Source organism: Mercenaria mercenaria, chromosome 2 (genome assembly GCF_021730395.1).
Source record: "Mercenaria mercenaria strain notata chromosome 2, MADL_Memer_1, whole genome shotgun sequence".
NCBI lineage: Eukaryota > Metazoa > Mollusca > Bivalvia > Venerida > Veneridae > Mercenaria > Mercenaria mercenaria.
In genome coordinates, this window is record NC_069362.1 from 72,786,804 (window position 1) to 72,803,788 (window position 16,985).

A 16,985-nucleotide genomic window follows, 5' to 3' on the forward strand; every position below is an offset into this window, starting at 1 on the left:
GTCACCTTCATTGCTAGCTTATGATATATTTATTACTTGGAAACTTGCAATGAGTGATGTTAGATTTGTTTCTATACAATCTTACTAGAATTGTTAATATCTTAGTACCGGTATATCTTCTTCATATTCAATTTTTAATTATTCAACAATGTCGGTGACCTGTATTTTAGCATCAGCAGGTACCACAACAGTGCTGAAAGGCCTTTCTTCTCTCACAGCTGGAGGATCAACTGTATTGAAGACATCAGGTGGTATGACAACTATACTGTCTCCTGGTAATCTCATCAAGAAAATACAGCAAGTTCAACCAAAAACCACACAAGGTAACTTAAACTCATTTTATGTTATTTTTTGCAGGTGGGGGTTGGGGGCAGGGGTTACATATGGGGCCATAGGGGCCAAATTCAACATCAGCAAAATTGAATGAATCTGCATACTTTGGAAATTTTACCTTGGCCAAGCTGTCTTGTGTTTGTTCATTGAAGACATTTTTAAGGCAGTGAACGAGTAGTGGCAGGCTTTTTTTCTATGGTAATAAAAGAGTAATTTAAATGCCATTGATAGGGTTAACTAAACATGTCTTCTTTCCCTGGGATCATCAAAAAGATAATTACGGTTTATAATTATGTCTCCCACACCACTGTGGTGGGAGACATAATGATTTACTCCTGCCTGTGTGTCTGTCTGTCACAAATCTTGTCCGCTCTCTAAGTCGAAGATTTCTCATCCGATCTTCACCAAACTTAAACAAAATGTGTTTGCCAATAAGTCCTCAGCCACGTGCGATAACTAGCCAAATCGGCCCAGGCACTTGGGAATTATGGCCCTTGAATTACCGAAAAGGGCATGCTAGTAACCGCAGTCATTGGTGCATACAAAGATGCCAGTATCAGCACTCTAAGTCATTGTTGCATGGTTGACTCAGATACATAATTATTCAGGTGATTAGGCAGTTGTGGGAGACATGCGCTTTTCTCAAAAGCAGCTCTAGTTTTATTTAGGATTGGCATACTTCTTTAACCTTTGAATGCATACAAAGATATTCAAATAACTTTCATCATTGAGCATTACAAGATGATGTGTCGTATACAAGACCCATGTCACATTAAAAGACCAAATATTTCTGGCAGTTTTTAGCTCACCTGTCACAAAGTGACAAGGTGAGCTTTTGTGATCGCGCGGTGTCCGTCGTCCGTGCGTGCGTCCGTCCGTCCGTAAACTTTTGCTTGTGACCACTCTAGAGGTCACATTTTTCATGGGATCTTTACGAAAATTGGTCAGAATGTTCATCTTGATGATATCTAGGTCAAGTTCGAAACTGGGTCACGTGCCATCAAAAACTAGGTCAGTAGGTCTAAAAATAGAAAAACCTTGTGACCTCTCTAGAGGCCATATATTTCACAAGATCTTCATGAAAATTGGTCAGAACGTTCACCTTGATGATATCTAGGTCAAGTTCGAAACTCGGTCACGTGCCATCAAAAACTAGGTCAGTAGGTCTAAAAATAGAAAAACCTTGTGACCTCTCTAGAGGCCATATTTTTCATGGGATCTGTATGAAAGTTGGTCTGAATGTTCATCTTGATGATATCTAGGTCAAGTTCGAAACTGGGTCACGTGCGGTCAAAAACTAGGTCAGTAGGTCTAAAAATAGAAAAACCCTGTGACCTCTCTAGAGGCCATATATTTCATGAGATCTTCATGAAAATTGGTCAGAATGTTCACCTTGATGATATCTAGGTCATGTTCGATGGTGGGTCACGTGCCGACAAAAACTAGGCCAGTAGGTCAAATAATAGAAAAACCTTGTGACCTCTCTAGAGGCCATATTTTTCATGGTATCTGTATGAAAGTTGGTCTGAATGTTCATCTTGATGATATCTAGGCCAAGTTCAAAAGTGGGTCACGTGCCATCAAAAACTAGGTCAGTAGGTCAGATAATAGAAAAACCTTGTGACCTCTCTAAAACCATATTTTTCATGGGATCTGTATGAAATTTGGTCTGAATATTCATCTTGATGATATCTAGGTCAAATTCGAAACAGGGTCATGTGCGGTCAAAAACTAGGTCAGTAGGTCTAAAAATAGAAAAACCTTGTGACCTCTCTAGAGGCCATACTTGTGAATGGATCTCCATAAAAATTGGTCAGAATGTTCACCTTAATGATATCTAGGTCAATTTTGAAACTGGGTCATGTGCCATCAAAAACTAGGTCAGTAGGTCAAATAATAAAAAAACCTTGTGACCTCTCTAGAGGCCATACTTTTCATGGGATCTGTATGAAAGTTGGTCTGAATGTTCATCTTGATGATATCTAGGTTAAATTTGAAACTGGGTCAACTGCGGTCAAAAACTAGGTCAGTAGGTCTAAAATTATTAAAATCTTTTGACCTCTCTAGAGGTCATATTTTTCAATTGCTCTTCATGAAAATTGATCTGAATGTTCACCTTGATGATATCTAGGTCAGTTTCGAAACTGGGTCACATGCGGTCAAAAACTAGGCCAGTAGGTATAAAAATAGAAAAACCTTGTGACCTCTCTAGAGGCCATATTTTTCATGAGATCTTCATGAAAATTAGTGAGAATGTTCACCTTGATGATATCTAGGTAAAGTTCAAAAAGAGGGTCACGTACCTTCGAAAATTAGGCCAATAGGTCAAATAATAGAAAAACCTTGTGACCTCTCTAGAGACCATATTTTTGAATGAATCTTCATGAAAATTGGTCAGAATTTTTATCTTGATAATATCTAGGTCAAGTTCAAAACTGGGTCACATGAGCTCAAAAACTAGGTCACTATGTCAAATAAATGAAAAAACGACGTCATACTCAAAACTGGGTCATGTGGGAAGAGGTGAGCGATTCAGGACCATCATGGTCCTCTTGTTCTTGTCTGGTCCTTATTCACTACACATAAAGTTAATATGTCCCTTGAAAAACACCTTAGCTCAAACGTCAAGGTCTTACTAATGGCCCAGTCATAATGTTCTATTGCCAGAGTGTGGGGGACGTCCTTGTTCTATGGACACATTTAGAGTTTCTCAAAATTTTACTTTATGCTAAGAAATACTGAAAGTTTTACAAATCATTTGTCTGAAATTTCAGTAGAAATCAGTGTAAAACCTTGTTAGGAAATGGTGAATCATACAGTAGATCATAGTGTTTGAATTACAGTAAAATATATATTTTTGCTGGGTCAAAATTTCGCGAATTTGAAATTTTGAGTATGTTTGCGAGGTTTAATATTCGCAAAATTGTGAAAATGGTATCCTACTTGAATTTAGATTATACTAATGGTGAATATTTAAGCGAGGATTAATTTTTGCAATATGTAGGGCCTCGCGAATATAGCGAAATTTAAACCCTTTTGAAAATTTCTGCTTTTACAGTATCCACTTTAATTGTACAATAAAGTGATTTACTGAACTTTCTGATATTATTTAATATTTTTGAAATGGTAATTTGTTCTTTCGTATTTAGTTGCAACATTTATAAAGAATTAGTTTTGCAGGTTCTGATATCTGAATATGTTGAATCTGTTTCAGGAGTGATAAGTATTCCTGCAAATGCAGCCACCGGTGTGAGACCCATGGTCAAGGTTCAGATACCCGGTAGCTCAGGTGCCATCACACTACGTCCAGCTACATCAGCTGTCACTCTGGCCCCTAAACCCAGTCCCACTGTGGTCAGCACGTCTCCTACTAGTGGTCAGACTCTGACAGCCATTAAACTAGCCAGTGTAGCAAACCCAGCACCAGCACAGCAAGTTATAATGAAAGGTTTGTAGGTGTTTATTATCTACATTGTTTGGATCCTCCCTTCATTTAGGAGGAATAGGGCCAGCCCCTTCAGATAGATGCAATCTACAAATGATGGTGCCTTTTGGACAATTCTACCATGTTTAACATTACAAACAGCTCTTAAGTCTGCTACTAATAGTTTTTTCTATAAAATTTACCTGTGGCAAGTTTCTGGCATATAATATATTCTTGCAGAGTATTCTTGTTAAATACAAAATAATGTTTAAAAGGAGTAGAGAGGCTTAAAATACAGGTACAAGATATTTTTCTCATTCTTATGAAGAAGAGCTTTTAAGTTGAAATACATGGATGATTTTTTAGTAATCTAAGGAAAATGGTGTAGTCCATGGTAAAATTTCAGTGTCTGGTTTGGTACATTGGTTCCTAGAGATGTTTCACCCATAGTCTGTGATCTCTACCATTGTAGGGAAGTTGCACTGTACTTGTGCAGTACCCACTGCTTATGATCTAGGAAATCAGATTAACTATTATTGAACTAGTTTTACTGATTGGCTTTAACTCAGTTTTATCAGCCTGGTATGTTCAGAAAATATAATAAACACTGTAGAAAAGGAGTTCAGCGTTTGAAGGTTTAATTTTGTATTGAGAAAGTCATGTTTTTATTGCACACTGATGTACATGTAATTACATAAAAAAACAATAGATTTTACTTTCTTGAGTATGCAAAATCATGTTACACATGTACGTCTTTACTTTTACAGTATGTTACATTTAAGTGAAATTGAAAATATTAAATCAAATCATAGAATACTTTTTCACTTTATGATAATGTAATTTCTTTAACATTAATAGCTGCGACCAGTACAGCACAAGTACGTCCTGCAACTGCTACACAAGGTGCGAGTGGAGGAGTTCAGAATGTACAGATAATACAGGGCCCAAATGGTCAGCTTCAAGTGAGGGGACTTATGCCAGGTAACTTTTTATGTAATATAAAACTTACTCAGTGCATTCAGTGCTATATATGTTAGATTTTTAGTAATTTACACATACCAGTATTGTGAAATCTTTTGTCAGGAAATATGTTCAGTCCCATGTCATGGTCAGTCCCATGAAACAAAATTTCCATTCTGCAAAAGTTGAAATTCTTATGCCTACAAAATAGCTGTTTTAGCTTAAAGTGTGGAATTTAATGAATTCAGTGTGCATTTTGTCTCGTATTGAAAAAGGTTACATCTGGTAAAAAATGATTTTTGTATAACATTGACTTTGATGGTTAACTTGATGTTGATAAGATTTTATCACAGTGAGCTGTATTTTACTTTACAGGTCAACAGGTGATACGTTTGCCAGATGGTCGTCTACAGTTGATAACAATTCCTCAGCAGAAAGTACAACAGCAGGCTACAGCCACGGTCCAGACTGCAACATCTGGCATCCAGATAGCCAAACCTGCTGGTACGGTACAAGTTCCTGTTGCTCAAACCCAGGTCAGACCACAGACTGTCCTTGTAAACAGCTCTGGAACACCAGTTAGTGGACAGCCAGTGGTATCAGGTGTGACACCCACCAAGATAATGGTACCTTCCCAGGGTGGTGTACAGAGTGCAGTGCTTGTTAGTTCCCCACAGTCATCTGCTGGAACAGTGTCTGTACTCACATCTGGTGGACAAGGAATAGCTAGAATAATATCACCTGGAAAAATAGCTGGTCCTGTCATACAGAAAGTTGCAACAGGTACCTCAGTTGTACAGGTGAACACCCCTCAAGGTACACGTATCATTCGACAAGTCACACCTCAGGTTGTTGTTTCAGCGCAGCAACAGCCAAACTTGCAGCAGAAACAACAACAGTTACAGCAGCAGCAGCAAGTTCTGGCAGCACAACAGGCACAGTTACAACAAGTCATTCAACAGCAGCAGCTCAAACTTCAGTCCGGGCAGATAGTGCAGGTATCTGGTGTAGCTGGTGCAGTGTCTGGAGCTGCTGCTATTCTGTCCAGTCAGTCTGGCCAGCAGACTATTACAGTCACGCCTCAACAGTTAGCAGCTCTACAACAACAACAGCAGTTGAAGATAGTGAAGCCGGGCGACACAGCTTCTCAGCCTATCACAATAACGGCCGGAGACCAGCAACCAGCTGGGCAGTCAGGAGGGGCATCATTCCAGGATCAGTTTGTGAAGCAGTTGCAGCAGCCAGAGGCTAAGACTGTGGGCCAGAGTCCAGACAAGTCCCCCACACCAGGTTCCCCACCCCCAGTGGTACCACCATCACCAGTCAAGTCACCTATAGCTCTATCAGCACAACAGAAATACGCAGTTACACCTCAAGTTGTGCAAGAAGGTAAAGTTCTATTGTAAATGCATGTACTAAAACCATTGGTATTGTATTCTTATCAAATAATCTTGACCTAGAATGGTATGTTGCCTGGTTTATCACGGTTGCAGTAATTGGACGATGAGAGCTTTATATATCCAAGCATCTGAATAATGAACAGTGGTAAATTAGATGATAAAACACAAGGCCTTGATTATTTTCATTACATGCTCATTGAAATATTGTGATTAAAATTATGCTGGACTTCATTTATCCGAGTAGTAATGAATGAAACGTTCTGTTGCAATTTGACATCATAATGCTGTTTTACCAGTCTGTGTGTAAACAGTTGTTCATCGCAGAATATACATAGCTACATGTTACAATAAATATTTAGCATGTATCTGATAAGTAATTCTGTTTCTCCTGACATGTTTTACTGTAGTTAATATTTAAATTTTTTGAGAGAGAAATCAGTGTTTGAGAATTAGAGTAATATTGCAATACTATACAGTGAAACCTGTACAAAGACGGCTTGTGAAGAGAGGCCTCCTGGCTCTAATGGTCACTAGTTTTAGTTGGAACATTTGTATTTTGACCTTTGAATTAAGATCTTTATCATTTGTTTTGTTTTCCCAAGCATGGCCATAAAGGTCAGATAAAACAGGTTCCTCTGTTACTAAGTGTTTCAGGTCTGCCTAGTTAGCTCAGTAGCTCAAGACTAAGAATATGGAGGTTGACAGTTTGATCTCTAGACATGACAGGTTGTTGGTAAGGATTTTACAAAAGTCTGAAGGCATTGTCCCTGACCTGATTCATGTAGGGAGGTTGTTGGTTACTTGCAGAAAACAAGTCAGCACCGTTACAAAATCAACGAACACTAATTAGGTTAGCTGACTGCTGTTACATTACAGAAATACTTTTGAAAAATGGTGTTAAACTTTTCAAACAGATAAAGCGAAAACTTCCAGTTGTATCAGTTGCTTGATGTTGGTATTGTGTATAGGAATGTTATATATGTTGTAGTTGTACGACAAGCACTGATGCAGAACCAGACCCCTGAGATCCAAGCAAAACTTCTCGCTATGCAGAAACACATGGTACAACAGAAACAGGATGACATCAAGAGTATCATGCCTGCTGCCACTCTGATCTCACAAGTTGGCAGACAGGAAGTGGTGAGGACTGTGGAGAGTCAGGAAGTCAAGAATGCCAAACAGAAACCACCTGCCATACTTACACCAGAACAGAAAGAAACACATGCCAGGTAACCACTCCTCGTTTCATGTGGTAGATACTCATTATTTTCCCCTCACCCGTGTGATTTCAAGCCTTGCTCAGATAATCACATTAGGAAGTCATTTAGCTGTTTATAGTAGTATCAGAAGTGCCCGTCCTGCCAGAAATAAATGCTTGGTTTTAATTTCTTACTTTCAAGACCATTACGTTTTTAGCTCACCTGTCACAAAGTGACAAGGTGAGCTTTTGTGATCGTGCAGTGTCCGTCGTCCGTCGTCCGCCCGTGCGTCAGTGCGTCCGTGCGTCCGTGCGTGCGTCCGTAAACTTTTGCTTGTGACCACTCTATAGGTCACATTTTTCGTGGGATCTTTATGAAAGTTGGTCAGAATGTTCATCTTGATAATATCTAGGTCAAGTTCGAAACTGGGTCACGTGCCATCAAAAACTAGGTCAGTAGGTCTAAAAATAGAAAAACCTTGTGACCTCTCTAGAGGCCATATATTTCACAAGATCTTCATGAAAATTGGTCAGAATGTTTACCTTGATGATATTTAGGTCAGGTTCGAAACTGGGTCATATGCCTTCAAAAACTAGGTCAGTAGGTCTAAAAATAGAAAAATCTTGTGACCTCTCTAGAGGCCATATATTTCAAAAGATCTTCATGAAAATTGGTCAGAACATTCACCTTGATGATATCTAGGTCCAGTTTGAAACTGGGTCACGTGCCATCAAAAACTAGGTCAGTAGGTCTAAAAATAGAAAAACCTTGTGACCTCTCTAGAGGCCATATATTTCACAAGATCTTCATGAAAACTTGTCAGAACATTCACCTAGATGATATCTAGGTCAAGTTCGAAACTCGGTCACGTGCCATCAAAAACTAGGTCAGTAGGTCAACTAATAGAAAAACCTTGTGACCTCTCTAAAGGCCATATTTTTCATGGGATCTGTATGAAAATTGGTCTGAATGTTCATCTTGATGATATCTAGGTCAAGTTCGAAACTGGGTCACATGCGGTCAAAAACTAGGTCAGTAGGTCTAAAAATAGAAAAACTTTGTGACCTCTCTAGAGGCCATATATTTCATGACATCTTCATGAAAATTGGTCAGAATGTTCACCTTGATGATATCTAGATCAAGTTCGAAAGTGGGTCACGTGCCTTCAAAAACTAGGTCAGTAGGTCAAATAATAGAAAAACCTTGTGATCTCTCTAGAGGCCATTTTTTTCATGGGATCTGTATGAAAGTTGGTCTGAATGTTCGTCTTGATGATATCTAGGTAAAGTTCGAAAGTGGGTCACGTGCCTTCAAAAACTAGGTCAGTAGGTCAAATAATGGAAAAACCTTGTGACCTCTCTAAAGGCCATATTTTTCTTGGGATCTGTATGAAAATTGGTCTGAATGTTCATCTTGATGATATCTAGGTCAAGTTCGAAACAGGGTCATGTGCGGTCAAAAACTAGGTCAGTAGGTCTAAAAATATAAAAACCTTGTGACCTCTCTAGAGGCCATACTTTTGAATGGATCTCCATAAAAATTGGTCAGAATGTTCACCTTGATGATATCTAGGTCAAGTTTGAAACTGGGTCACGTGCCATAAAAAACTAGGTCAGTAGGTCAAATAATAGAAAAACCTTGTGACCTCTCTAGAGGCCATACTTTTCATGGGATCTGTATGAAAGTTGGTCTGAATGTTCACCTTGATGATACCTAGGTCAAGTTTGAAACTGGGTCAACTGCGCTCAAAAACTAGGTCAGTAGGTCTAAAATTATTAAAATCCTTTGACCTCTCTAGAGGCCATATTTTTCAATGGATCTTCATGAAAATTGATCTGAATGTTCATCTTGATGATATCTAGATCTGTTTCGAAACTGGGTCACGTGCGGTCAAAAACTAGGCCAGTAGGTATAAAAATAGAAAAACCTTGTGACCTCTCTAGAGGCCATATTTTTCATGAGATCTTCATGAAAATTAGTGAGAATGTTCACCTAGATGATATCTAGGTAAAGGTCAAAACAGGGTCACGTACCTTCGAAAACTAGGTCAATAGGTCAAATGATAGAAGAACCTTGTGACCTCTCTTAGAGACCATATTTTTCAATGGATCTTCATGAAAATTGGTCAGAATTTTTATCTTGATAATATCTAGGTCAAGTTCAAAACTGGGTCACATGAGCTGAAAAACTAGGTCACTATGTCAAATAATAGAAAAAACGATGTCATACTCAAAACTGGGTCATGTGGGAAGAGGTGAGCGATTCAGGACCATCATGGTCCTCTTGTTTGAATAGTTTGACTACCAGACTAGTCATCTAAACCTTCAGTCTGTACGCAGAAATATATATCGCAACCATTTAAACTATTCAAACCTGATGGAGCTCTATTATATCAAATAAATGTAATTATGCCAATAATGGCCTTCATTTAGGGGTTTTAGCACATCTGCATCTTAAGCCTGACAACAGATTGACTTTATGATCTCCGCTGACTTCGTTGATAAGCTTAAATATTGTAAAGCTTTGCTAGACCCCTCGTCCGAGTTATATAAAGGAGTGCCAATCTGAACATTTTGTGTAGTTTAGTGCACCTTACGATTTCCAAGAGTCTGTTGGATAGCTTCTTCACAGGAAATATATTCTACATTGCAAATAGCATTTCCGATACTTGAGGTTAGGTGAAGCAATTCGGACACTAGACAGCGACCTAAAACGCCTTAGTTATGCCTTTGAGTTTGAGTCTTCCATTTTGTGTCCGCTCTGTATCTCCTAAACCCCTTGAAGGATTTTCATGAAACATGGGTCAAATTATCACCTCATCAAGACGATGTGCACAACTCATGAGTCAGCCATGTCAGCTCAAGGTCAAGCTCACATCTAAGAGTCAAATGTTTGAGCCTTCCATTTTGTGTCCGCTCTGTATCTCCTAAACCCCTTGAAGAAATTTCAAGAAACTTTGGTCAAATGATCACCTCATCAAAAAACCCATGAAGGATTTTAATATGACTTGGCTATAATATTCCTCTTATCAAGACAATATGCAGATTTCAAAATTCACCCCTGCCAGCCTGAGGTCAAGGTCACAACTCGATTGTTTAATGGTTCCACCCAATACCATCAACCCTTTTACTATCCATAACAGCGGCAGGGATATAGCTATCTTTCAGACTGCCATGTTGTAACATTATTTTGTTAATGTGTCTTACATTCTTTACATAACAGGATAGCAATATGCAACCAGGTATTGAAGGGAATCCTCGACAAGATAGAGAGGGAAGAGAGAAAAGAACAAAAACTTCAGAAGAAGGCAGAATCTGCCGAGGAGAAACAAAAACGTCTTGCTGCCACCAAGGTTCAGCAGACTCTGTTCAAACACAAGGAAGCATTGAAAAAGGAAATTCAGAGAAAACGGACTCTTAATGAAAGAAATATGCAACTTGAAATACAGGTAAAAATGGTAATGTTATAATCATTTAATTTTCAGCTTGATTATTTAGAAAATAAGTAGAGCTATTGTACTCAACTGTTTGTCCACATCTTGATTTACAATTGTTTTGAAAAGTGGAGTGTTGCTGTTCCCAGACAGCTCGTGTTAGTACCCTACTAGACAAAAGACTGGTTTCTCAGACTATATGGTTTTACTTTGCAGTTTGTCATTTTGTCAGTCAGTCCATCTACATTTCGTTTCTGGTCCATAACTCTGCCATGTACAAGGGAGTTTAGTTTTACCAGCCACAAATGTTCCACATGTCATGTGCGACACCAAGACCCTAGCTCACATATCAAGCTCACACTTGAAAGTCAAATTTTAACAGTGCCAGTTCGTGTCTGCTCCATAACAGTGCCATCCATCAAGGGATTTTAATATTACTTGGTTAGTATTTTTCCAGTAATAAGAAGATATGTCATGCGTGACCTAAGACCCTTGTCAGAGATCATTGTCACTCTTGGGGTTCAAAGTTTTACAGGATTTGTTTCATGTCTGTTTAAAAACTGTCATTCATCAGGGATTTTAATATTGTCTAGCATCCATCATGTCCACTCCATATCTTCTTAACAGCTAGGAAGATTTTCATAAAACAAGCATGAGTTGTTAAACTCATCAATAGGACATGCAGAATGCACAACCCAGGTCACTAAGTCCAAGATTATGGATACACTTTGGAGGTCAAAGGTCAAAGAATTTACTTCGTACCTCTCTGTATTGTCTAAACAGCTAGGAAGATTTTCATAAAACTTGCATCAACTATAAACCTCATCAAGATGATGAGCAAAATGGACAACCCAGGTAACTATACTCATCAAAAGTTCTAACTCCAAACCTACAATTTTTTGGATATATCTTGCTAACCGTTGGACATATTTCAACAAAATTTGGACACAATATAGATCAAATATGTAATAAAGGTAATTCATGAAACAAATGCATAAAATGGCAAGTTCATTGAAGTGTGAACAATTTGAACAGTACAAGCCCCAAAATGAAAAATCACACAATCCGAGTTCTTAGTATCTCGTGTTATCGGCGGCGCGGAGAACGATTCCATGACACTAATGTCATTCAGGACGACCAGTTTCGGGGAGGGTCGATAATGATTTTGGCGGGTGTGTCACTGAACACTAAGACTAGAACAGAGCTGTTGTGATGAATGGTAAGTTAAACGCCGCAGCCCTGTATCAAAACAAACTCTGACACCAGTATCAATTCCCCATGTTTAGCAAAACAGGGGCATGCAAATGAGATGCAAGAAGGCGATACCTGTCATACAGCTGCTGCTTCACCTAATATCCTACAGAGACACAACATTCGTGTGCTACGGTACCGTGGTGTTCAAAGTCTCCTGACTTGAACCCCGTTGAACACCTGTGGGATGACCTTGGGAGAAGAGTCAGGAGTCTGAGACCTGTTCTCCAGGAGCCACAAAATGCTGTTGTTAGAACATGTAATCATATTCCACAGGGGTGTATCCGACCGTTCATTGAATCCATGCGTTCAAGGTGTACAGCTGTTATAAATGCTGTCGGAGGGCACACCAGATACTAATAACTCGGATTGTGTGATTTTTACATTTTGTGGGTTGTACTGTTTGAATTGTTCACGCATCAATGAACATGCCATTTTACGCAATTGTTTCATGAATTACTTTTATTAAATATTTGATCTATACAATGTCGAAATTTTGTTGAAATATGTCCAACGGTTAGTGAGATATATCAAAAAATGTAGGTGTGGAATTAGGACTTTTGCTGAGTATAGGTCCAAGGTCAAAGTCACGCGTGATGGTCAGGTGTCAAATAACTTATATTTGTGTCCAATCCATATATTTAAAACTGCTGGGAAGATTTTCACAGAGTTAGCATTAATTATTTACCTCATCGAGACGACTTGCAGATTGCAAAATCCTGGTCATAAGGTCCAAGGTCAAGGTCACACTTCGAGGTTAAGGATCAAAAAGCTTAAATTTGTGTCAGCTCCTTATCTTCTGAACACCCGCAGGATTTTCATAAAACAAGCATCCGTTGTTAACCTCATCAAGACAACTTGCAGAGTGTGCAAACCAGGTTACTAGGTCTAAAATCAAGGTCACACTTCAACGTGATGGTCAGAGGTCATTATCATAACATTTTGCTTTCCTTGTATCAAAGTGTCGTCTGGTGGTGTTTATCAAATTTAGTGATAGCTTTTGTTTTTATTTAAATTGCTGTTTCAGTTACCTAAACATGTAATTATAATGTTAATGAATATGTGTTAACATAATGGCCCTGAAAGATATTTGAGAACTGTCACACAGGTTTCTTGACAATTTTTTTACCATCAATTGTTTAACAATAAAATAGCCCCTCTTTCCTGGAAGTAAATTACCCAGCATAGTTAGTCCTGTTATATTTGTATCATCATAAAAATGGGAATTAAAAGGCTGAAGTAGCACCAGATATTGTGGAAAATCCTGTTTATATCCTTTAGATACAACCCTGTCAAATACATGTAATTGGCATGTTGGTAAGATGATATATTGGTAGGAAATACTGGTGTAGGTCAAATGATAAATATTATTTTAGTTTAGAATAGAATGAGGTGAGAGCTAAGTCACAGGCAGTAACCTCTGATAATTCATGTGGGGAAGTTGGCAGTTACTTGCGGAGAACAGAACAGGTTTGTACTGGTACAGAATCCAGGAACACGGTTAGGTTAACTGCCCGCCGTTACATGACTGAAATACTGTTGAAAAACGGCGTTAAACCCAAAACAAACAAACAAACAAAGTAATTTTAAGCAGAATCAGAAAAAACTGAACATTACATGTAACCTGATCATTACCATTTACTTCTGCATCTTCTTGTCTGCTAAGATTACATGTTTTGTTTGAAATAATAAATAAAATTCCTGTGTTTATTATCATCAGGCTGAGATTCAGGAAGCAATGAAGACACATCAAACAAGTCGAAAGAAGGTGGTACCAGTGCGACAGACGGTGGTACCAGCGGCAATGATCCTGCAGAAACGACAGGAGGAGAATGTTAGACAGCAGAATATACTGCCACCCATGCCTCCTTCCAGTGCTCAGGTATGTACCACACATCTGAACATTGATTTAGTTCCTTGGATCTGCCACCCTCGACTGCTTTCAGTACTTAGGTATGTACTATTCATCTGTACATTGTATCTAGTTTCTAGGATCTGCCACCCAATTGTTCAGTGCTCAGGTATGTACCACGCATCTGTACATTGTACCTAGGTGCTATGATCCGTCACCCAATGCTTTAGTAAGTAAATAATTCTTAGATGTGCCATCTGTGCTACAGATGTAGAATTCACGACATTTTAAAATGTTTGTGTGTGGTTTGTATATAGAATGCCACCCTAGCGCCCTTTCAGTACATTGTTTTATGTCTGAAAAAAGTTCAGATTTCCTGCCCCTTTGCCTAACTTACAGGCTTGTCTTTGTTTCATACCATCATTTGAAAGTGATTGACTTATTAACGAATATCCAGGGTTTGAATATAGCTAGGTTTTCTACAAGCATTTTTTTTTGCAGGTAGAATTTTATTTTACTTGTTAAAGGAAAAAACACACTTTTTCTAACTTGCAATGTGTAATTCTAGGGAACCCTAAAATCTATGCGAAAGACTCTAGCAACTTGTATTTGTGCTGTCATAAATAGTTCCTAATTATAGCTTACTGTAAAAAAAACCCAGCACATTCGGTCAATCTCAGTATTGCTGTGACTACTTGTCTACCATTTGATAGACATGCGCATGAAGCATGTAATCAATGTAAACCTAAAGATTTTTAAAATAATAATATATTCTGGAATAAACCATATCTGTTAAGGGATGAAGGTGATAAAGATTTCCATTTAAAATTTTAAAGTTTAATAGGTCTTGACTCACAATTGCAATTTTTTACCAGCACCAAATATGCAAGCTTAAATTTAAAATCCTGACTCTTCTTTCACCCAAGTTTTCTCATAGTGGCTATACAGAACTTGCTTGGATCAGTGAATATGCAGATGCCTATAAGCATTTAGTGTTAGTTATTGTTATCCAGTCAGTAATGAAATTATGTTAATATTTGTCAGGTTGCTGAAGCAGCTAGAGCCAAGAAGAAGAAACAAAAGATTATATCTACAGGTGTGAGGGAGAAAAGTCTCAACCCTAAACGCAAACTCTACTGTGTCTGTAAAACACCGTATGATGAGTCAAGGTATGATAAGGTGGTTGAAACAAAGTCTCACAGTAATAGATAACTTAGTGGAACAAAGTCTTACAGTAATAGATAACCTTGTGAAACAAAGTCTTACAGTAATAGATAACCTAGTGGAACAAAGTCTTACAGTAATATATAACCTAGTGAAACAAAGTCTCACAGTAATAGATAACTTTGTGGAACAAAGTCTTACAGTAATAGATAACCTTGTGAAACAAAGTCTGACAGTAATAACTTAGTGGAACAAAGTCTTACAGTAATAGATAACCTAGTGAAACAAAGTCTTAGAGTAATATAACCTAGTGAAACAAAGTCTTACAGTAATAGGTAACCTTGTGAAACAAAGTCTTACAGTAATAGATAAACTTGTGAAACAAAGTCTTACAGTAATAGATAACCTTGTGAAACAAAGTCTTAGAGTAATATAACCTAGTGAAACAAAGTCTTACAGTAATAGGTAACCTTGTGAAACAAAGTCTTACAGTAATAGATAACCTTGTGGAACAAAGTCTTACGGTAATAGATAACCTTGTTAAACAAAGTCTTACAGTGATAGGTAGCCTTGTGAAAAAAAGTCTTACAGTAAAAGATTACCATGTGAAACAAAGTCTTACAGTAATAGGTAACCTTGTGAAACAAAGTCTTACAGTAATAGATAACCATGTGAAACAAAGTCTTACAGTAATATATAACCTAGTGAAACAAAGTCTTACAGTAATAGGTAACAGGGCTTCGGAAATTTGCCGGTTTGTCGGTTTTGGACCGATTTTTGACTTTCAGACCGGTTTGTGAAGTGAAAAAACGAAAAAAATCAGTCCCGTAAAAATGGAGAAAAGTATAAATTTCGGTCTGAAATCTCAATACAAAGCAGGAAATTGTTGGTCGCACCCGCAGATAATCATTAAACGTGTCAAACGGTCTGATTGTCACCTTGATAATGGGTCCGTAATTAGCACGTGACGCAATCAGTGCTCGCGCGGCACATCCTTTAATGTTTGCAGACAGCCTCGACTGCAATGTATTAAACATTTTTGACTGGTTTCCAAATGTTTCTGACTGGATCCAAATCTTTTCGACGGGGATCCACTTCTTTTATTTAGAATCCGACGGATGGTTTATTTCAAAAGGTTATGTTTGACCCCGGGTAAAAAAAACAAATGGTCACTGCATTTAATGAGACATCACACGCGAAACCGATATAAATAATTTTTATAATTACTTGATTTGTAAAAATTACATGATACATTTGTTGGGGCTCCAGTTGAAATAAGTGCAGAAAATCGTCTTTGTACAAAATAAAAAATAAATAAATAAAAAAAAGTAAACACGAATGATAAAGAAAACCGGAGTGCCGCTGTTTATCAAGTCGGTCTTTTAAAAAACGTTTCAAAATTAAATTTTGTTTACATAACGGAAGAGAACATATAACTTAATAAAATGTAGTTGCTTATTGAAGTACAACGCCAGTGAAATGAAATATCCGTGGCCAACCCGCATGACCTTTTGGTACTACACATGCGGGAAATTTGATCTCAGCGTTCACATAACGTACATATTCGGTCCGTGGTAGAGTTCTTAAAAACTGAGGATGTATAGCAGAGAATATGTGTCGTGTAATTCGCTTTGACACATTGTATTTTATAAAATTCCGTCAAAGAATGAGGGAACATCACAAATTATCTGCCGTGTATACTGGATATTGGATTTTAGACTAGTTAGGTACACGGTGTATGCCTCGGTAATTTTATCCTTGCAAGTATTTTCTCGAAAAACATCGAAATTTAAACAAAGTAACGATCACACATAACACTGAATAACTGTCTTCATTGTATGGTAACTCGCGTTGACCGGTAACTCAGTTTTAATGCATGACATGCTTATTTATTTACACTAGATCTATCACGTTTTACAAATATGGTACATTAGTAATGCTGTGGGTGGGGTAGCGCCGATGTCAGGAT

At 38.0% G+C, this 16,985-nt stretch overlaps 1 protein-coding gene across 1 annotated transcript in view; it reads left to right on the top strand.

Moving 5' to 3' along the window:
• LOC123562276 (nucleosome-remodeling factor subunit BPTF-like) overlaps positions 1–16,985 on the top strand; it is a 51,240-nt gene that overhangs the window by 23,454 nt on the left and 10,801 nt on the right. The window contains exons 14-21 of the mRNA XM_053536940.1: positions 171–323; positions 3,548–3,781; positions 4,616–4,738; positions 5,093–6,106; positions 7,106–7,346; positions 10,539–10,764; positions 13,721–13,882; positions 14,897–15,021. Of these exons, the coding sequence (XP_053392915.1) occupies positions 171–323; positions 3,548–3,781; positions 4,616–4,738; positions 5,093–6,106; positions 7,106–7,346; positions 10,539–10,764; positions 13,721–13,882; positions 14,897–15,021 (2,278 nt within the window). The remainder of the gene's footprint in view (positions 1–170; positions 324–3,547; positions 3,782–4,615; positions 4,739–5,092; positions 6,107–7,105; positions 7,347–10,538; positions 10,765–13,720; positions 13,883–14,896; positions 15,022–16,985) is intronic.